The 22,822-nt window shown below is 36.1% G+C and overlaps 1 protein-coding gene across 2 annotated transcripts in view; it reads right to left on the minus strand.

Moving 5' to 3' along the window:
• Positions 1 to 17,705, minus strand: part of LOC133313148 (E3 ubiquitin-protein ligase UPL6-like) — a 42,982-nt gene extending 25,277 nt beyond the window's left edge. The window contains exons 1-4 of one of the 2 annotated variants that reach the window (XM_061514472.1): positions 17,248 to 17,705; positions 10,689 to 10,786; positions 10,414 to 10,541; positions 2,893 to 3,004 (exon numbers count right to left, since the gene is read on the minus strand). In XM_061514472.1, the coding sequence (XP_061370456.1) occupies positions 2,893 to 3,004; positions 10,414 to 10,541; positions 10,689 to 10,786; positions 17,248 to 17,406 (497 nt within the window). In that variant the 5' untranslated portion in view covers positions 17,407 to 17,705. Of the gene's footprint in view, positions 1 to 2,892; positions 3,005 to 10,413; positions 10,542 to 10,688; positions 10,787 to 12,674; positions 12,811 to 17,247 lie in introns of those variants that run through there. The other variant, XM_061514473.1, reaches the window with a different exon arrangement.
• Between the last annotated feature and the right edge of the window lie 5,117 nt (positions 17,706 to 22,822).

Consider the following 22,822-nt stretch of genomic DNA (forward strand, 5'->3'; position numbering starts at 1 on the left):
AAAAAAGCTAGAAGTAGAAATACAAAGATTTTATGTACAAAAGAAAGAACTGAAGATTTAAAAAGTATTCTTCAAAATAAATAATACATCAAGTATCAACATTAAAATCCAAGGTAAGAAGAAATCCTTTTAAAAAGTCTATGACAATTACAAGCTTCCAGGTTTGGTCATGAAATACATACAAATCACCCAACAATTAAGCACAGGAGAGGGGAGGCACTATTGCCCCTATGACCATCATGTACATGTCACATTTTTTAATTCCATGTTTATCATTATTTCAGAAGAAGAAGTGGAACAAGCGAAACCCACAGTAGAGCCCCACTCTAATCAATTATCCATCATAGCTCAGGCATGCTTAAATAACGGTTCTTATTGTGTTTTTGGATTAGCTCATTTTGTACTAAAAATATATAATTAAAATCTTATTGAGATAGCATTTAAAAAAAAGTGATTTTTCCCTAAAAATTAAGCTTTACCAAACATGCATATTTTATTTATTAATAAGAAATTAATTATGCAAAAGAGAAGCATGATGAAAACAGGAGATGACGATTGTAATAGAATGTATGAATTATGAAATAGAAAATGTTATATGAAAAGTTCAAGTTACAGAGAACTAGCGTTGTAAACCTTATAAATTCTTGAAACTTTCACTTGACTAGAAACTTCAGTGATAGAGAAACTAATGAACTAGGTCCTATTTTAAGTTTCCAACTCAATCTCATAATGTTTATAGATTCCACCTTGACAAACCTGTTTCCTAGTCCAAAACTTCCTCAAAGCTCAAGTCTTTCATTCGAACAGCAGTAATGAATAGGATTAATAAAAATGACATGTTACAGATTCATAGATCTAATGCAGCTCTTGCTACTTCTCTTGTGTGTTATGTGCAGGTCTAGTGAACCCTAGCTGTGACGTTTCACCAAGGACCAATTTCTTACATATTAAAGATTTTAGCAAGAATAAGGATGCTGTGATTTAATGGCAGCATGCTACTTTTTCAATTTTGTGGTGCATGATGCATCTAGTAGGAGAGAAATGCCCCCTCCCCCTTTGCCCAACTTCTGTTAGAGAATAGCATTGTGTTTTTGGCTTCTTTTTGTTGCTCTAGTCAAGGTTGGATCAAGCAATTTTCTACTAGTGACAGCCTTGTTGAAGTTTTTTGGCTTGCTTTTTTATATAGTTTTTCTTTTAAAAAGATTTTATGCTTCCCCAACATAAACTTTTTATCTCTTTCCTCCTTACTAGATATAAAACAATTTTTGTGCTCTCACCCAACAACTAAAGTTTTAAAAATAGTTGGTTTATGACATGGTATCAAAGCCTTTATGACCATATGATGTAGAGTAGTTCAATTCTTGTTGCCCTATTTTTCTAAATAAAAGTTAAATTTCAATATAAGATAGGGTGACTAGTGCATTGTCTACGCTTCAAGATCAAAGTGCTCTTGCATAAAAAGACGTATTAAATATAAAATCATCCATGTGCTTTTAGCCAACAACTTAAGCTTTTGGAATTGTTAGCTCATGACATTCCTAATAAAATTGTTCTTCTTTTATAAGTAAATAAATAAAAAGAATAAGGGGATAAAAAATCTAGTGGCAGTGTGCAGCATACCAGAATGTCTGCTTCAAGGGAGTACCTATGCCCTTACATATGTAATGGGGTAGGATTGTATTTATAGATTCTCTATGATGTGATAAGGTCATGAATGCTTTAAGGAAGTTTCAATTTCTGATATGCCAAGCTGAGCAGCATTGCTGCACTTTTTTTTACCTCTGTAACTGTCTGTTCTCCTATAGTTATTCTATTCATTTATTTTTAAATTTTTTGCACAGGGATTATCCTTCCCCCACCACTGTTTTTTCTTTCTTCTCTCTCCAATCAAACTCCTTCTTTTATCAACTGAAAAACAACAGTAGCCATTTACATTTTAAACTCTCCCAAAAACTCTATGGATGATAGCTTTAAGGAAGTTTCAATTTCTGACATGCCAAGCTGAGCAGCGTTGCTGCATTTTTTTACCTGTTTTCCCTTAGGTTTACTGTTCTTTTTTTTTGTGGGCCCCACCCCTGTTTTTTCTTTCTTCTTTCTCCAATCAAATTTCTTTTATCAACTGAAAAACAACAGTAGCCATTTACATTTTAACTCTCCCAAAAAACACACTACCCAATCAAACACCCACCTTTTTTCTCTCTAACCAAACCAACTCTTATAAAAGTTTAAACTGTTAGAAGAAAAATTGGTTTTATATCTTTAACACACATGATCCCTTTGGGCTTGAAAGGAGGACAATGCACAATCCCACTCAAACTTGTGCATTTGTTCTTGAAATTCAACTTAATTATGAACAATGGGACAACAAGGATCAAACTCCTAACCATTTGATCATAGAGGTTTTCTTACCATTTTAAAAACACACTCTCCCAAAAGCTTAAATTGTTAGGTAAAGGCACAAGATTGGTTTTATGTCTCCAAACAAATTAACAATATAAAAGAAAATAGCACCAAGTTTTGACATGATCTTCCGGTCTTTACTTTATACTCACTACTAAACATGACTTCTGACGGCTACATAATTGAAGAAATAAGCAACAAAAATTAGACATACAAGTCCAGTCCAAAAAAAATAACATTTTAAGACATACAACTTTTTTCACTGAACATGTATTTATTATATTAGAAATGACACAAAACAAATTACAATCGAAATCAATTCAAATGATTTGTATGACTCGGAAGCACATTTAACATCATCTAAAAGTGGCATTCAACTTAGTATCCAACACAAAATAATAAATAAAAGAGAAAAGTAGCAGCTCACTAGAAAATTAAGAAAAGCCAAAGGCCAAGAAAATAATAAATTTAAAACAAGGCCATGAAACCAACCTATTCCGATGTACGGCACGAATACAAGTATATACAAATTGCTTCACTCGGTAGTTTACCAAAGCACGCGCAGATGAGTAATCCACCCCAGAAAAAAGTCTCACCACATCCCCTGTTGCATATATTTTAATTCTACAAATTAAGTTTCATGCAAAAAAGTAAAACTTGCAGAAACAGCAAGGATGCAAGCACCAGAGATCAAAATATTAGCATAAGTAGCATGCAGAAAAAAATAAAGAATTGTGTATTTATGTCTCTGTCCTTCGGAGATGATAATCGGACATCTAAATACATCATTAGTCAAACAACCATCATAAGGCTTACAAAAAACATGGGGAAAAAAAAAACTGGGAGTAAGTCCTCAATCGTATTCTCCCCACTATGCTGTGTCAAATATACCCACATTTTTCCATACAAAACCAGACTTTATTAGGAAAAGGAGGAGTACAGACAAAGAGAATGAAAAAAAGAACATAAATAAATATATCCTTTAACATCTTCCGCAAAAAGCAATTATGACAATATTTAAAATCTCCTTACTATTCAAGAATGGAAAGCACAGTTCACGATACTAAATAATTCTTATATGACTAATAATAAATGCCACATGTGGTAGGATTCCAATTTTGTGAATTCAATTATCACACGTTGTTCCTTTTATGATACGGCGCATGCAATTTTTCAAAGATTTGGGGAGTAGGTAGGGTGCTGCCACAGTGGCAATGGGAGAAGCACCACTCAATTGCTGCCACTCTGGAGTTGCATTGGCAATGGGAAGATGGGCTGAGTAGAATGAAAAGATAGATGGGGCCAAATGGAAATAGGGACTTAGGGCATTGAAATTTCCGGGAAAATTTTGGGCAAGCTGTACAGGAGTTGCACCAAGCCATACCAGAACAGTATCGGAGCTGTACCTAACTTTGAAATTAAAAAATGGGTGCATACTCGGTATGAACCCACATGTACCTGTGCCATACCCGTATCAGGCATGCGTACACATGAATTATATGCACACCCATGCTACAGAGGAGGAGTTGTAGAAATTAAAAAACCCAATCAAGCTCATGAGCCCAACTATGAAACTAGAGTGATGGAAAGATACGTAAGTAAAAAAAAAAAAAAAAGACCTACATATGGTCTTTATTGATATATGTTAGAATATTAGATATGATATGATTAGATTTGATTAGATATGATTGGATTCTGTCTTATCCGTAAATAGTCTGACTGTATTCTGACTGTATTAGGATTAGGTTTGGATTAGGTTTGGGCCTTACACTTAAGCCCATTAGGGTCTCTATATATTGTAACTCCCTAACACAGATCAATACACAACGTATTCTTTTACATTTAACTTGGTATCAGAGCTATTTCGTTCTGGGAACCCTCGCTTCCGCTTAGAAATCTTGTTCTTCGCTTTAAAACCTAAGCCCACTGCTTAGGAGTCATCTTTTCTTTGCCGTGCGTCCTTCCGGTAAGACATCAAAGGTTGTAAGTCCTCTCCAGGCATCTTCTGCACGTGTCCACATCCCCAAACAGTCACCGGAGCACCATCAGCCACTGTTCAGGCTGCCGGAGTACTTTTCCGGCGAGTTTTCAGTCTGGAACGAACGCGAACAAAACCCTCTCCTCCCGGCGACCTGCTCTGTGGAAGTCCGGCCACCATCGGAGTTGTCACGCGCTCTCACGCGCCTCCAGTCTTCTCTGCGCGTGGGCTTCACGCGCCACCTTCTGCCGGCGCGTGAGCACTATTCCGGCGGCTTTTTCCGGCCGGTCTTGGACAGAGAAGCTCGTCTTCTCCTCCTCTTTCTGGATCTGTGGTTGGTTCTTTGTGGGTCTGACTTTTTGTGCGCACCTCTTCTTGATTGGTGATCAGGTTCGTTTCTCTTTATTCGGTTTGTATCTTTGTGATTTGATACTATGGCAGCAAACCCTCCAATTCATTCGGAGGTCAAGTCTCCATCTCCTCCTTTGAGAAATTCTCCCAATATCATCTCTACCAATATTGGGTCCATTACCTCTTCAAAATTGAAGGGATCTGTTAATTACAAGAACTGGGCCACCTCTGTTCGAGTTTGGTTCTTTGGACAAGGATATGGGAACCATCTCACAACTAAGTCTACTGATGTCCCTAAGGAGGACAAGTCTGATTGGGAAAAGATTGACAACCAGCTTCTAAGTATCCTGTCTTGGATATCTTTTATTCATTTCAAACTTGCACTGAAGTGTGGGAGGAAGCAAAAAACCTCTACACTAATGATGTTCAGCAGCTCTATTTCATCATCTCTCAGTTTATGGAATTGAGCAAATCATCCGACATTCAGATGGAGACATATATTGGCAAGAGTCGCTCTTTGATGCAGGCATATTTGGATATGCTGCCTTACCCTACTGATGCTACTGCATATCGGAAACAGGTGGAACGTCTCTTTATGGTTGCCACACTTTCTGGCCTTCCCGAAGAATATGATAATGTTCGTGATACTATCTTGACTAGTGGGGAGCCTGATCTATCCATGACGTATCAGCGTCTTCTGAATTTGAATAAGAAATCTGCTCCTGCATCGTCTTCTGCTGTTGATTCTACTGCTCTAGTTTCCCGTACTGATTTTCGCGGGCATATTGGAGGTGGACGTGGTCGTGGTAGAGGCCCAGGAGGACGTAGCCCAGGAGGCCCAGGAGGTCCAGTCGGACGTGGTCAGCGACCTCGTTGTCATTACTGTCAGCAACTTGGTCATTATGAGGAACGCTGCTACACCAAGTATCCTCACATGCGACCTTCTTTTGCTGCTAATGTAGCTCAATCGGATACTGCTTCAAATGGTTCAGTCTCTCTCTCCTCTGAAGAATATGCAGCATTCCAGGCCCTTCTCAGGAAGTCCTCTCCTCAATCTCAGGCCTCTGCTTCAGAAACTGGTAATCTTGTTGCTTGTGTTTCTCATTCTGCATCACTTGGTCCTTGGATATTTGACTCAGGTGCTACTGATCACCTCTGTGGTAATAAGGAACTCTTTTCTTCCCTTACATATTCTAATAATTTACCCTCTTTTACTCTTGCTGATGGAACTAAGGTCGGGTTCATGGGATTGGACAAATCTGTCCAACCTCCTCATTGACCTTGACATTTGTCTATTACATTCCTCACATCCCTTATAATTTAATATCGGTTAGTAAATTGATCAATTCTCTTAATTATATTGTCACATTCTCAAACCATTCTGTTTCTGTGCAGGACCCGGGTACGGATTGGAGTGGGCCGTGAGTCACGGGGTCTGTTCTACCTTGATGTGCCGAGTCCTTCAGTTGCTTGTTCTCTCACAGAATCTCCACAGCTCATCCACAGTCGTCTCGGGCATCCTAGTCTTGCGAAATTGCAGAAGATGGTTCCTCTTTTATCCGGTCTTCAAACTTTAGATTGTCAGTCATGTCAGCAAGGAAAGCACATACGCTCCTCCTTTGCTAATCGAGTCAATAAACGAGCTGATGCTCCTTTTTCAATTATTCATTCAGATGTTTGGGGTCCTAGTCGTAGTATGTCTATTTTAGGTTTTCGGTATTTTGTCACCTTTATTGATGATTTCTCCCGTTGTACTTGGATTTATTTAATGAAAAACCGTTCTGAGTTGTTTTCTATTTATCAAAAGTTTTCTGCTGAAATTCATACTCAATTTGGTGCTTCTATTCGTATTTTACGTAGTGATAATGCTAAGGAGTATGTTTCTGTTGACTTTTCTCACTTCTTAGCCACACAGGGTACTTTACACCAAACCACTTGTCCTCACACTCCACAACAAAATGGAGTAGCTGAACGTAAGAATAGACATCTCATTGAGATTGCCAGGACTCTTATTCACATGCATGTTCCTCTTCACTTCTGGGCTGATGCAGTCCTTGCTTCTTGCTTTCTCATCAACCGCATGCCTTCATCTGTGCTTAATAATGATATTCCTCATAACTTATTGTTTCCAGATGTTCCTCTCTTTCCTCTATCCCCACATGTTTTTGGTTGTACCTGTTTTGTTCATGATCTCACTCCTGGTAAGGATAAGTTAACATCCAAAGCCTTTAAATGCATTTTTCTTGGTTATTCTCGTCTTCAAAAGGGTTATCGCTGTTACTCTCCTGACCTCAAGCGTTACTTAGTTTCTGCGAATGTCACCTTTTTTGATCAACAACCCTTTAATTCTATCCCATCTCCATTGTCACAGGTTGATCATGTTCTTCCTGTTCCTTTTCTTGACTTGTCTTTGCCAGATGCAGGTGCTTCTACTCCAGATAAGCAATCACCTATTGCTCCAGTACCTAAGGACCGTCCACTTCTCACTTATCAGCGTCGTAAGACAGTACCTCCAGTCGACTCGACCCATGCTGACTCATTGCCCTCTGCAGTTGATTCTTCCCCTCCGGATCCTTCACCAGAGGCTCTTCCCATTGCTCAAAGAAAAGGTACACGTACTACTCGTAACCCTTATCCTCTTTATACCTTCTTGAGCTATGATCGCCTTTCTCCTCCTCATTTCACCTTTGTTTCTAGTCTTTCTTCTGTTTCTATTCCTAAGACCACAGGTACTTTCCCATCCAGGATGGCGCCAAGCAATGCTTGATGAGATGACCGCACTTTATACCAATGGCACTTGGGACCTTGTTTCTGCTCCTCCAGAGAAGTCTATAGTTGGTTGTCGCTGGGTGTTTACTGTGAAAGTTGGACCTGATGGCCATGTTGATCGTCTCAAGGCACGCCTAGTTGCCAAGGTTTTACTCAAATCTTTGGCCTTGATTATAGCGATACATTCTCTCCAGTCGCTAAGATGGCGTCCGTCCGCCTATTTCTTGCCCTTGCTGCTGTTCGTCACTGGCCAATCCTTCAACTTGACATCAAAAATGTCTTTCTTCATGGTGATTTACAAGAAGTTTACATGGAGCAACCACCTGGTTTTGTTGCTCAGGGGGAGTCTGGGAAGGTATGTCGTCTTCGAAAATCCTTATATGGTCTCAAGCAGTCTCCTCGAGCATGGTTCAGTCGCTTCAGTTCTGCTGTACAGGCGTTTGGCCTAATTCGCAGTAAAGTTGACCATTCTGTATTCTATAGGATTACATCTCCTAACAAGTGCATCTATTTGTTAGTCTATGTTGATGACATCATCCTCACCGGAAGTGATCAAGACGGAATCCATCAGTTAAAACAACATTTATTCAGTACATTTCAAACAAAGGACCTTGGGAAGCTGCGTTACTTCTTGGGAATTGAGGTGGCGCAATCTAGACAGGGCATTTCTATCTGTCAAAGGAAGTATGCCTTGGATATCCTAGAGGAGACTGGTATGTTGGGGTGTAAACCAGTTGATACACCCATGGATCCTAATGTTAAGTTATTGCCCAGACAGAGGGAGCCGTTATCTGATCCTGGACGTTATCGAAGGCTGATTGGGAAGCTCAATTATCTTACTGTGACTAGGCCAGATATTTCTTTCGCTGTCAGTACGGCCAGTCAGTTCCTTGATTCCCCTTGTGATTCACATTGGGATGCTGCTGTGAGGATCCTCCGATACATCAAAGGAGCACCAGGAAAAGGTTTGTTGTATTCGGATCAGGGAAATACAGAAATTTGTGGTTACTCAGATGCCGATTGGGCAGGATCACCCTCGGACAGACGCTCTACTTCTGGTTATTGTGTCTTCTTCGGAGGAAACTTAATCTCATGGAAAAGCAAGAAACAACTTGTTGTTTCCCGATCTACTGCAGAAGCTGAGTATCGTGCAATGGCAAATACTACCTGTGAGTTGATCTGGTTAATGCAGTTGATTCAGGAGCTTCATCTTTGTGAACAGAAACAACCCATGACACTCATCTGTGATAATCAAGCTGCGCTACATATATCCTCTAATCCTGTTTTTCATGAGAGGACCAAACATATAGAGATTGATTGTCACTTCATTCGGGAAAAGATTCAGTCAGGAGAAATCAAGACAGCTTTTGTCAACTCGTCTAATCAACTAGCAGATGTTTTCACTAAAGCTCTTAGAGGTCCTCGGGTTGAATACATTTGTAACAAGCTTAGTGCTCATAATATATACGCACCAGCTTGAGGGGGAGTGTTAGAATATTAGATATGATATGATTAGATTTGATTAGATATGATTGGATTCTGTCTTATCCGTAAATAGTCTGACTGTATTCTGACTGTATTAGGATTAGGTTTGGATTAGGTTTGGGCCTTACACTTAAGCCCATTAGGGTCTCTATATATTGTAATTCTCTGACACAGATCAATACACAACGTATTCTTTTACATTTAACTATATAGAAAAGTCTTCAAATAGATATTTAGGTGTCACAAGAAATCTTGTGGAATGCTCTAGAGGAGAAAGGAGATTGTATTGTATATATTCTAATTCAACATATGAAAGGTTATGCACAAATATAATGGGACGGTGACTAGTGTGTGGACTCATGGAGGTTAACAAAAGATTTGCCAATAACAATAGGTTAGCACCAGGGGTTGACTTTAAGTCAACTCCTTTGTATCTTCCTATTGTATGCACTTTCACACATGCAATAGTAAATGCCTCAATGCATGCCTATTTGCAGATGATATAGTCTTCGTTGATAAGTCCACAGAATACGTGAATTCTAAACTTGAGTTGTAGATAAGTTTTAGAATCAAGGGGTTTTCACTTTTCAGATTAGTAGTAAGACTAAATATATGAAATTAAAGTTTAATAAAAGCAAATCAGAAAAATTCTGGAGATGCAAATTGTGGACAGATAGAAATCTTGGGTTCATGTTACAAAGTGATGGGGCAACTAACAATGATGTCAAACATAAGATTAGAGTAACATCTACTGCAAAGAAGATGAAGTAAACCCACCTAAGGTGATTTGATCGTGAAAGCTTGAGAGAAACTTAAGGAGAGAAAACAAAGAAGAGCGAAGAGAGAGTGAGGAAGAAGTTTCTGTAATATTTCATTAATTGAAAACTGAATATAGGTACATGTATTTACAGACATGTGTAGCTATAAAAGATAACAGATCCGCGAGAGATCTGACTGAGCTAACAATTAACAGAATGACTAACTGAATAACAGAGCTAATGAAGACATGCGATAGAGTCACAGACTGTGACTCACAGATCATATGAGAAGAACACTAATAGAGGATCCAGTGAAAATACAGGATCAAATGGAAGATAGTCCAATTAAAAAGGGTCAAGGATAACTTAAGAAACTTTTAGGAGAAAACAAACAAAAAAAAAAAAAACCTTGGTCTGAATTGTTTTACTGAAATTTCAGTTATTGATAGTGCCCAATGGTGTCCATTCATCCATGTAGTTGGCACCACTAGATTATAAGGCTTGGTTTTTGTTGTTTGGTTAATACAAATCTTTTTTTGGTGAGTGGGTAGATTAAATATAAAATAAATAGGCGTTCACATTTGCAAAATCTTGCTATAAAACTTATAACCCAGGCACAGTAGAAACTAAACACCAAAAACCATGGCAAAAGGAATGCTGATTAAAAATTACCACTCTCTTGAACAAACTGCTGAAGCAATCGGCAAATTTGCACAAGAAGTAAAAAATCTTCAATATTTTCTGCATTAAAGAAATAGAGGAACTGGCGGAGGAAATCAGAATCTGGACCAAAAGCATTCCTGAATGCACACAAAATGGTATTAATTTGACTTATGATGGTGCAATGTTCAAGTAAGACCATACTAAATAAAGTACATCAATAATTTTTGGAGAAACTTTGAGTAAAAGGAAGTAAATAGCTTTCAGGGATAAAATTTAAACTTCACCTGTCTAAATCTTGGCAGTTCTTCCCATATATTCTAAGGAATTTCTCTCGCAGCTTAGACTGTTCGGTTCGAACAACTTTTCTCCCTCTGAAGCATTTCTGTAGCAAGAATCAGTCAACAACTTAAAAAGCACTTATGAAATGTAGATTACAACTCATCATAAATGTACCTTCCCAACAATGTTGTTAAAACGTAGAGTCTACGTAGAAACGGTAGGGGTAAGTAAAAACATAAAATCACAAAACGTAAACGAAACGTAAGAGTTTACTACTTACAAAACAATACATATCTAACATATAGAAAACCAAAACACCCCACTCTACTAACTAATGTGTGTGTCCTAGGACCCAGTCTCATTTACTCAAAAATTTAGTTAAACCCTCTTAATTAATCGTGCACGGGCCACGTCTTGGATCCACTGTAAAAGCCCAGAATATTAATTATTTTTTAAATTTAATTAATAATTTATCATTTTTTAAAGTACGTAAGTATACATATTTTTTTCTATTTTAAATTTTAATTGACTGTTTTATAAAATTAAATTAATTATTTATAAAATGAAAAACGTGTGTAGAAAAGAAAAAGAAAAAAGGATCACGTGTATAAAATAAATTAATTTTTTGCTGGTTGTTGCTGATTGTAGTAACTAACTGTGTATTCTGCTCTTCCCTTTTGCATCCACTTTTTTTTTTTTTTTTGAAAAAAACTGAGTCAACTTGGTAAACTCGCCGAGTCAACCGAGTTGACACGGCGTTTCAACCATTTCGACCCAGAATCCGTTTCAACTACCGTTTCGACAAGTTTTTTTGTCATAAAAACGTAGAAACGGTACGTTTCGACACTACGTTTTTACAACACTGCTTCCCAGTAATAGGCATACATTTTATAGAAGCACCGTATCAAACCAGAATCAAGGTGGCTAAACTCTAAATTAGAAAATGTGAAATCTTAATGTCACATAAAAGTTATTTACAAATTCAGAACACAAATATTATCAAACCGTACAAATAAGGAGCACGTACCAAATTCAAAAAATTAAAATAAACAATGTATTGTAGATAGCACACATCGATATATTTATTTTTGGTTAATAATATCGATTTATTTATTCTTATTGCAAAATGCATGGCATCATTCAACATATGTTACCATAACTCACAAGCTCAATTTAATTCTAAAATTTGATTACAAGATCAACCTGGTGTTATAAAGCCCCCGCACTATGCAGAGTCCAAGGAAGGGTCTACCGTAGGCAAGAGGCTGGTTACATGAATCAAATTTGTGACCTCTAGATTATATGGAGACAACACCAACAATTGTGCCAAGGCTCCCCTTCTAAAATTTGATTATAGAGGTGAAAAAAGGATAAATAGCTTGATAATAAATTAGTAGAAACAAAATCTTTTATGTTGAAATCATTACATATACAATGTACCTACGTAGCACCAATACTGACATGGGACACGTGACACGATACGACACGACACTCCGACACGTTAATTCTAAAAAATGTTAGATTTCGACACGTTAAGACACGTTTTGATATTAAATAAAAATTTTAATTTATGTCGTGTATATTACATTTAATATTCAATAATTTAACAAAAAAATGAAACTAAACTTATAATATTCTCAATTTTGCAAAGAAACATAAAATATCCCAAATATTTATATTAAACTCAATAAAATGGTAATCGTAATCCGATGAATCTAATAGTTGGAACTGAAAACTCAACGCAACGCAACCTTTGAACCTTTTTTTGAATTTCTATAACGCGTGTTGAAGTGTCGGGGAGTGTCGGAGAGTGTCAGACACGACACGTCAGAATTTTTGAAGTGTCGGTGCTTCATAGCAATGTACAATTAATGGAATCAGTCGGTTTATATGCAATTAAATTGTCACCGTGAAACAACTTTAAATTATTCCCCCAAAAATAATGATAGTGATGATGGTGTCCCCAAAAGAGCAAAAACATTGATACTAACATGATCATGGAGAGGTCGTGGGGAGCATCCTCCTTGGGAGATCATTAGTACAATATTTGCTATAAGCAGAAAAATAAGAAATCACACTCCTATATTTGCTCATGTATGGCAAATGATACTGATAGACCCATTCAAGTCGTTAAATCTGGAGCATAACTGAAATGCTGAGCTGGCAAGGAATAACATGAGATGGGAATTCAGTTAAGAAAAAAAGAGAATATAAGAGCGAAGAATAGGAAGCGTTGGAGGTATGAATTAAACTAAATGATTAGAAAAGGGGAATAGAGGTTCTGGACCTCTGGGTTATTTATTTTTTACAATTTTGTTTCTTATTTCTTTCTGTAATTTGTTTCTGCATTTCAATTCGTTGTCTCTGTGTTGCTGTAAGGAGCTAGTCTCCATTGTTTTTTCATTAGTAAAAATATCAGTTCCATCAAATTGGTATCAGAGCACTTCCGATCTAGGAGGTACTTTTTTTACCAAACCTTTGTGGGAGTGAAAACCATGGGAGTACATCTTAAGACCTCTAGAGAAAACCAACATGTCAAGATTCAAAGGAATAATGAAAAAAGTGTTGAATATTCTAGATGAGGAGATAGGAAGAAGACACTAACCTTTGAAATCAAGAAGAAGCACGATTTTGATGCCAAAGGTTAACAACCTCATTAATTTGATTAGTGTAAGCCAAAGGTCAAAGGTGATTGCATAGGGAAAGTTTGATGTCCAAAACCATTGCTTTAGTGCCAAAGTGGCTATGACATTGTTAGACTAATACTCACATGCTTAGTAATTTGGTTATGCCTAGTTGTCAGTTTAACTGTCAGCCAATTGTCCGAGCTATCAAGCAGTTCGATTGGGTAGGAATCTGAGTTTGATTCCTTACTATAAATGTAACAGAACTTGACAAGTTCATTCAGTTTTCATATAACAATTTTAGTAAAAATTCTCTCTAAGCTCTCTATCATTTTCTTTTGCTTTCTATCACTTTCCGCTAGTTCTTGATTCTATCACAAAATCTTCTCTTCGATCCTTATCAATGACTTCCCTTCTCAACCGATTTCAGACTTGCAATTCACCTACGACTCCACACTTTACTCTTGTTACTTTCTCATACAAAATCTTAATGCATCTTGGTGAGAAGAATTTTCTTATCTAGAAACAAGTCGAAGCTATTATCAAGGCTCCCTCTCATTTTCTCTCGCTTTCTATCACTTTCTCGTTAGTTCTTGATTTTTATCACAAGAGCTTCTTTTCGATCCTAAGCAACGGCATCCCCTCTCAACTCATTCTAGACTTACAATTCACATGAGATTCTACACTTTACTCCTGTTACTTTATCATACCCAATCTTAGTGTGCCTTGATGAAAAGAATTTTCTTATCTAGAAACAGAAAATCGAAGCTATTATCAAGGCTCATCATTGCTTCATTTCATCATGAATCCAAAAATTCCATTGCAGTTTTCAATCGAGGAGGATCCAAAAATTGGGGGTGTAAGTGAAGCTTATCTTCAATGGGAGCAACTGTACTGAATGCTTTTCTCCTAGTTGTTATCGTCACTTTTCAAATCTCTACTTATTAGAGTCGTTGGTTGTATCAATTCCTGGAAAGTTTGGGAAATTCATTATTTCTTCAACTCTAATATCCATGCAAAAGTTTGTCAACTTCGATCTGAGCTACGCAAAGAAGGATGCTCAGTTATCACAGCACTATGGCCTATCAATTTTGCCACAAGTATGGCCATGAGGCATTGGTTTGGTCACAATTTCAAACAACCAACCTCCTTATTAGAATCAATCTCAAACTCTCAGCCTTTCTCCATTTGTACCTTCACCTAGTTAGGACTACATTTCCCGATTTTCCCCTTGGCATCTCCAGGCTTCTTTCCATGCCATGTTTTCAACCCATGCAGCCACAACACCTACCAACTTGGTATCCCATGGATTAACCTTCATTTACAGCCCAATACAATCACTTTGGCACCTCTGCTGGGGCTACATTTTACTTATTAGAATCAATCTCAAACTCTCAGCCTTTCTCCATTTGTACCTTCACCTAGTTAGGGCTACATTTCCCGATTTTCCCCTTGGCATCTCCAGGCTTCTTTCCATGCCATGTTTTCAACCCATGCAGCCACAACACCTACCAACTCTGTATCCCATGGATTAAACTTCATTTACAGCCCAATACAATCACTTTGGCACCTCTGGTAGACATCCATTTGGACATGCCTCTAACTCCCTGCCAAGAGCCAATCGTTCTTTTTTCTCTGACAAATGGTTAGAACGTCATTTGGGATCGAATCCTAATGACCCACTGCTTCGCCTAGCAGCACGACGCTTGTATAGCTCTCCCACAACCCCCTTTTCACGGTAGCAAGGTCTTGCGCAAAATCATTCTTCGGTTTTTCCTCTGGTTCAAATTCAATACTGCAAACACCTGCTTTGCTCACTATACACGTGGAATTCCATAATAAAAATGTGATTGATTTATGTGTTGCTTGCTATTTAGGAAACCCAATGCTTGCCTTCCACACCCTCTACTACTATTTACTCTGACCCACTTTATTTGACTTTCAAACACTAGTGGGGACCTACCCCAGAACATAGACTATTCTGTTAGAGAATAATATCAACATCAACATCAACAACACCTTTATCCCAAATTAATTGGGGTCGGTGGCTGTTAGAGAATAATATAAACCATTAAAAAGTCTCTCACCCAACAGCTCAAGCTTTTGGGTTGAATTTATTCTATAAATGGTATCAGAGCTTTAGTGACAACGAGGTCACGAGTTCGATCCTCACCGCCCCCCACTTGTGAGATTAAATATGCACAAGGTAAAACCAAAAATTGGGCCTGTGCAATATCCATGCTTCAAGCCCAAAGGGCTCTTGCATGAAGGGGTGTGTTAGAGAATAATATAAACCACTAAAAAGTCTCTCACCCAACAGCTTAAGCTTTTGGGTTAAATTGGTTCCTTACATATTCTTATCATGTTACATTTATTGAAGCCCATTCTTGTTACACTTGAATCTACCCTCAGAAACTCTCATTGTTACTTTAGCAATTCAAGACTATAATTGAGGTTCAATTTTAAAAAAAGTCTACTCAGACAGTCTAGGGTGGGGAATTTAGAACATTTTCCAAGTTCCTATTTGACCAAGGTATTAATCATAGATTGATTTGTCCTCACACTCAACACCAGAATGATATAGTTGAGTGCAAGAGCAGGCACATAGTGGAGATAGGGCTCACTCTACTAGCTCGTGCCTCTGTGCCTTTTAAATTCTAGGACCATGCTTTCATATTTGTCATCTACTTGATCAAAAGACTTCCTACACTTTTACAAAATGAGGTGTCTTTCACTAAGTTATTCCTTAGACCTATAGATTACAAGTTTCACAAAATGTTTGGTTGTGACGGTTATCCATTTCTTAGGCCCTACAACCAACATAAACTAGCCTACATATCTCGAGAATGTGTTTTTCTTGGTCATTTTCCCATGATAAAGGCTATAAATGTCTTGCCCTAGGCTGTTCATCTCCAAGTTTTCCCATAATGTCCATCGCATATTTCTTCTATGAAATTACGATACCATCCTTAGATTGTGCCACATCTATTATTCTATTCTCAAGAAGTATCAAGATTTGTCAAGGTCTTTGGTTTGAAAGTCATGACCAAGATTTATATAAATGATGTCAATACGATCATTGCTAGTGATAACAATGTCGTTGACATATAAAATCAAATAAATACATCCTTAAGCTGAATAGCAATAAAAGACAGAGTGGTTAGTGTCACTTTGTGTCCAATCGAACTGCTGAACTACAATGCCAAAATTGGCCAAAGCAAGCCCAAGAAGATTATTTTAGTCCATATAATGATTTGTGAAGATGATAGACCATGCCAACGGACTCTCCTTGAGCAACAACTTGGTTGCATTTTCTAGCCATTTTAGATTTCCTCTTTCTTTCTTTTTTTAATTTTTGTTCTAGGAGGATGCCCTATCCTCCTCCTCTAGATGTATTTGATCTACTTTCTTCATAATATTAATCTTCTTCTTTTATCAAAATAATAGTAATAATAATTCATCCACCCTGATAGCTTGGTATGACTTCTCACAACAGCTCAACTTCCTATTTATTTGCTTCCTAATTATAATGATTCTATGAGTCTGCCTACATAGGCTGTGAGCCAGAATACCTAATCATTACATTTCAAAATCAACCCCAGGAAAGGAAGGCTCTAGTTCTGGAACACTTAATGGAAGAAAACACAGGAAACCTAAGACTTCAAAATAGCAATTTAAATGGCCAAAGCCAGCTTAACACAACAGCTATTTCACACTATCAGGGCACTAAAAACCACAATCATAGATGCAAAATACATTGGAAAAGAAACCCGGAGGTCAATTATTTGCAAAGTAGATCCTCTAGGAGTTACACTTAACAGCACACTACTAGGTGAAAAATGCATCAATTTTCACTAGCCACCAAACGCGGGAGAAATTTGAGATGTTCTATAATGATGCACAACCAATTGAACTAAATGCATTCAGAATGCAGGAAAACCTGAATCCTGAGTGCAGCAGAGTTCTGCTGGCGCAACCACAATCGCCGATTCCGCTCCAGTCGCGTCTGCTCTAGCAGATTCTTCCGGTCCCTTTCCTTCGAGCTGCGACCACCTAAATCAACACGTTTACGACTAGATGGATCACCGCTGAAGAACATGTTTGTTTAATTTCTACGTGAGCTTTGGCCAATTCACGCCCTAATTTTCCACAGACAACAAAAAAAAGCGCTGTTTAATCTGAATGAGAGGGATTTTGACGAGAAAGTTGCCCTAGAATCCGTTAAACTGGGAAACGAGTTCTTTGAATCAAGACAATAGGCAAGGTGGTAGGTGGAAAGAGGATTCTCAATAGGAGACACTGATTTGATTATAGGGAAATAAAAAAAAATTAGGATATAAATTCTGTATTTATAGTCAGAAAGAAATGAGAAAAACGGAAAGAAAATCGAAATTTTCCCTCACTTCCTCAGGTGAAGGGGGTAGGAAGGTTCTGAGGTCTCAAAGAATCACCGTTTCAAGTGAAGTACAATAAAAATCAAGGGACGTATTAGATTGGAATTTAAAAAAAATTTAATGGATTATTTTTGGATAAAAAAAATTTATTGGTATTTAATTAAGATGGTAAAGGATGGAAAAAAATGATATCTATTGGATTAGGATTTTAAAAGATTATTTTAGAGTCCGTCTAAATTCGTTGATATTCAATCAGAATTTTAAACAAAAGAAAAACAATCTTGTGGTATTCAAAGATCTTACGATTTTGATGGATTTTCTATTGGTGTGGTGAGAAATATAAATAAGATGTCTCTTTCACAATCTCATCCTAATCTCTCGGATTTATTGGTATTTCTCTATTGTAGTGTATTCTTCTTTTTTTGGTGGATCAGCCCGCCCGAAACCGAATTCTGCCATAGAAGCTTCGTCAAAGCTCAAAAACAACATATTTTTGAGCGATTTTTATCACAAAATAACTCAAAAACAACAACCCAACAAGATTTTAATTTAATTCATCTCAAAACCAGTAGATTTTGAAGCAATTTTTGAGAATTTTTGAAAGTTTAAAAATAATTTTTCAAGATATTAGTCATGATTTTTCTTGGCACAAAAATGTGTGATTTTTGTATTAAAAACACCATAAAATAGTGGAGAAACAACATGGGAACAAAAATCCCTCAAACCAATTTTCATTTTACATCAATGAAACAAGATCGATTTAAAAAAAGATTGAAATTTCATAATATGAATTCTATGTTTCATAATAATATATTCATGAACGAAATTCATTCGCTATAAGAAACGATTTCAAACAATTTTTGTGTCAATAGATCACTAAAAATTTGTTTTTCAAAACACCTAAAGCAATTTAAGATTTCAATGTATTGATTGAAAATAATTTGAGAAATTTTCTAAACTTTCATATAATAAAACCCATAAATTAAGATTCGAAAATTTCTTGAAATACTTAATGAAAACATGCATATGATATATTGTTAGAAAACTTTCATCAAGTAGAACAAAAACCCCAAGGTTTACAAGATCAATTACAAAAAAATTCCAAACGAAAATTTATCATGAATCTTACTAAGAAAATTATATTACGTTTTACTTTTTTTTATTAATATCATTGCATTTCTTTGTTAACTTTTTTATTGACTCTTGTAATTTTTAATGTTCTTTAATAATTCATATGATTTTTTAAAATATTATAAATTCACATTGTCCTTTCAAATTTTATAAATTCTATTAAAATCCTTTAAAATTCAATCTTATGAAATCTTAATTGTAAAAAAAGTTTTTTAAAAAAGTCTTTAAAGTCTCTCCAATTCTGAATAGTCTTTTAAAATCTATAAGATTTTTTTATCTTAAAAAATTCTTTTAAAATTCTAATCCAATACATCCCCTAAATAAATAAAGGGAGAAAAGATATTTTTATTTAAAATAATATAAAATTATCCCATTTAAAATGATAACTATTTTTCTCAAGTTATAATATACGAAAAAATTAAGAATAATTACTTTTATTATTTTAGCCTAAGCATCGATCCCAAATTTAGCTTTCTTAATTAATAAAAATTATGTTAAAAAGTTTAAAAGGAATTAGTTGACGAAGTGTTGTAATAGATAAATAAAAAAATTAAATTAATACACGCTTTATGAGACATAATTATTTCATTAATGAACTCGTTGGCTCGTTGCGATGTGGAATATGCTAAGTTGCTACATGTCCATAATATAGCCTACAGTATCTTACACTGGGAATTTGGTAGAAACTAATCAGCTGATTAATAGTTATGAATCTTATGATAACCCTAGCAATTAATCCTGAAATGATTGGCAAAAGGCGATTGGAATGAAATAGACGATGAACATATATAAATTGTAAAAGGGGAAAATACTTCTAAGACCTGCAGCCGATTTAAAATAATTTGATTTTTTTAAAATTAAATATGATAGACCCCACCTTTTTTTTTTTCTCTCTGATACATATCCCAACTTCTACCGTAACAAAAGAAGTTGCAAACCCATTGTAAAAAACTAAAAATTTGTAGTCAATGTTTTTGTACTCATTGGAGGTATAAGAAACGCAGCAAACTGGAAAGGAAAGCATACCATGTGAAAAATATAGGAAAAATTTATAGAAGAATTGGAGGCTTTTTAACCATTTAAATGTCATTTAAAAAAATTAATCAAAATTGAAAAGAATTATCAAAATAATACAGTAAAACATGTATTACGAGAATATACGCTTAAGTTGCGCATGGAGTTGATAGACTTTTAAGCATGCCAAGTGCCGTAATTTTAATTAGCTAAAGTTCTTTTACACGGTTTAAGCGTGACAAAAACAGTCACACACCCACTTCATGTTAAAAGTGTAGTAAATTATATAATTTCCTTGAGTAAACATTAGCCATGGTTAAATCGTGGAAAAATTACCGTGGATAAATGTGCACCCATCTAATGCACATCTCCACTTGAATTAAGTGACTTAAAGAAATAGATTGCAAAGTTATTAGGTCAGAAGTTTATCAAGTCAAGTGTGTTTCTATGGAGAGCATCAATATTATCTGGCAACAAGAAAGGCAGAAGTTTGAGATTATGTATAGACTACCAACAATTGAAGAAAGTAACAACGAAGAACAAGTATATGTTGCTCGCATTAATGATTTGCTAGCTAGATCAGTTGAGGAGTGTTTGTATATTTTCAAAGATTGACCTAAGGTTAGGTTATCATCAGATCTCGGTCAAGTCGAAAGATGTTCCAAATACCGCATTCAAATTCAGATATGGACATTAAGAGTACCAAGTAATTCCTTTTGGTCTCACTAATGCACCTGCGATATTCATGGATTACATGAATCATATATTTAAGCTTTACTTGGATCAATTTGTAGTGGTTTTCATTGACGACATCCTAATTTATTCTGAAAGTAATGAAGAGCATGCAAAGCATCTCATGATTGTCTTACATATATTGAAAGAGAAAAAATTATATGCTAAGCTATCTAAATGTGAATTTTGACTTTCAGAGATGAAATTCTTAGGCCATGTTATCTCTACTAAAGGAGTAGCAGTGGAGCCTAGTAAAATAGAAGCAGTAATGGATTAGAAAAGACTCATGACAATAACAAAAATCAAAAGTTTTTTGGACTTAGCAGATATTACAAAAGATTCATTCAGGGGTTTCATAGATGGTATTACCCTTGACCCGTTTGACACGGAGGGGTACTTCATTTGTATAAACCCATGAGTGTGAGATATGTTTTCAAAATCTTAAAGAAAAATTGACTACAACTCCAGTACTCACTCTTCCTGATCCAGAAGAGGAGTTTGAGATTTATTGTGATGGCCTCTAAGATCGGGTTAGGATGTGTGCTGATGCAAAGTAGAAAGGTTGTTGCATATGCATCTAGACAGTTAAAGCTGCATGAAGAAAATTATTCTACACATGATCTGAAGTTAGCGGCCATAGTGTTTGCCATGAAAATATGGCAGCATATTCTATACGGTGTTAACTTCACAGTTTTCAGTGATCATAAGAGTTTGAAATACTTGTTTAATCAAGAAAGAACTCAATATGAGACAGAGAATATGAATGAAGTTTATGGAATATTATGACTTTGATATGAAGTACCATCCGGGCAAAGCTAATGTAGTAATTGATTCCTTAAGCAGAAAAACAGTTAATGTAGCAAGCATGATGATAGAATAATACAACCTAATTGAGTAATTATGAGACTTGAATATGGTTATGAGTAAAGGTAATGGAAGTCTTGAGACAAAGACAATAGAGGTTCATAATGAATTGTTTGAAAGAATTAAATTAGCTCAATAGAATGATGAGAGCTTAAAATCCTTGAAGGGACAGAAAGGGATTTCAGTTGATAGCAATGGCTTCTTGGTTTATCAGAAAAGAATAATTATGCCTAAGGGCCAACTAATGGAGGATGTATTGGCTGAAGGCCATAAGGGTCAGTACACCATCCACCCAGGTACCACAAAGATGTATTAGGATCAAAAGAAGAATTTATTGTGGGAAGGAATAAAGAGGGACATAACAGAATATGTTTCTCGGTGCCTTATATGTCAAAAAGTTAATATTGAACATCGAGACCAGTCGGTTTACTTTTGCCACTGGAGATTCCAGAGTGAAAGTGGGCCAGTATATCCATGGACTTTATTGTTGGATTGCCCAGGACACAGGCTGATGATGACTCTATTTGGGTTATAGTTGATAGATTGACTAAATCCACCCATTTCCTACTCGTAAAGGTTAGCTTCACTATAGAGATGAACGTTCATGTAAGGAACGACAGGGTATTGAGTTTAGCCAGTTGCTAACGATCATGGAAGTTGTTAACTTGAAACCAATGTTAGTGCACTGCAAAGGAATAAAAATAATGAGTTTTACACCATTGTCGCTTATGAGGACTACACGATAAGTGAAGTTAAGCATATTTAAGTTGTTTCCACATAACGTATGTGTTACAATTAAGTATTTAAATTATTTGAGTACAGATTTAAATATTTAGCATAAAATAATAAAGAAGTTAAAGAAAAAGTAATCCGTAATTTAATTCAACTGATGTAATTGTAATTGTGCTTAATATTATATGTAACAAAACGGTTCTAGAATGAGGTGTTACAATTTTCAATCATCAACATCAGAGTTTTCTAGTGCACCACCATCATTAATGATCTTGTGGACAACCTCATAATCCGCTGCTCCAATGAGTTGAGCAACAAATAAAAACAATAAAAGAAATAATGAAACACAGGCATTGATGGCCCTCGTCATGATGAGATGAGATAAGATGATAACATACAAAACCAAAATTCTTTCTTTTGTTCGAGTAGGTGGATGGGGTTTATAGATTTGATGAAAACATCATTTTTAGACAAGAAGATGAGAAAGGTAAAGATGGACTAAAGTAAACATCGTGATGAAAGGAAAAATAAAATTTTAGCCTTTTCATTTTTTTGTGTTGTGCAAAGTTTTATCCATAATTTTGATAAGTAACTAATCTCAACCTGACATATGCGAGATAGAGGCCCAATTTGATAAAGGCCTATAGA

Source organism: Gastrolobium bilobum, unplaced genomic scaffold (assembly GCF_033153095.1).
Source record: "Gastrolobium bilobum isolate Gb01-03AN ecotype WA unplaced genomic scaffold, APGP_CSIRO_Gbil_v1 utg9841, whole genome shotgun sequence".
NCBI lineage: Eukaryota > Viridiplantae > Streptophyta > Magnoliopsida > Fabales > Fabaceae > Gastrolobium > Gastrolobium bilobum.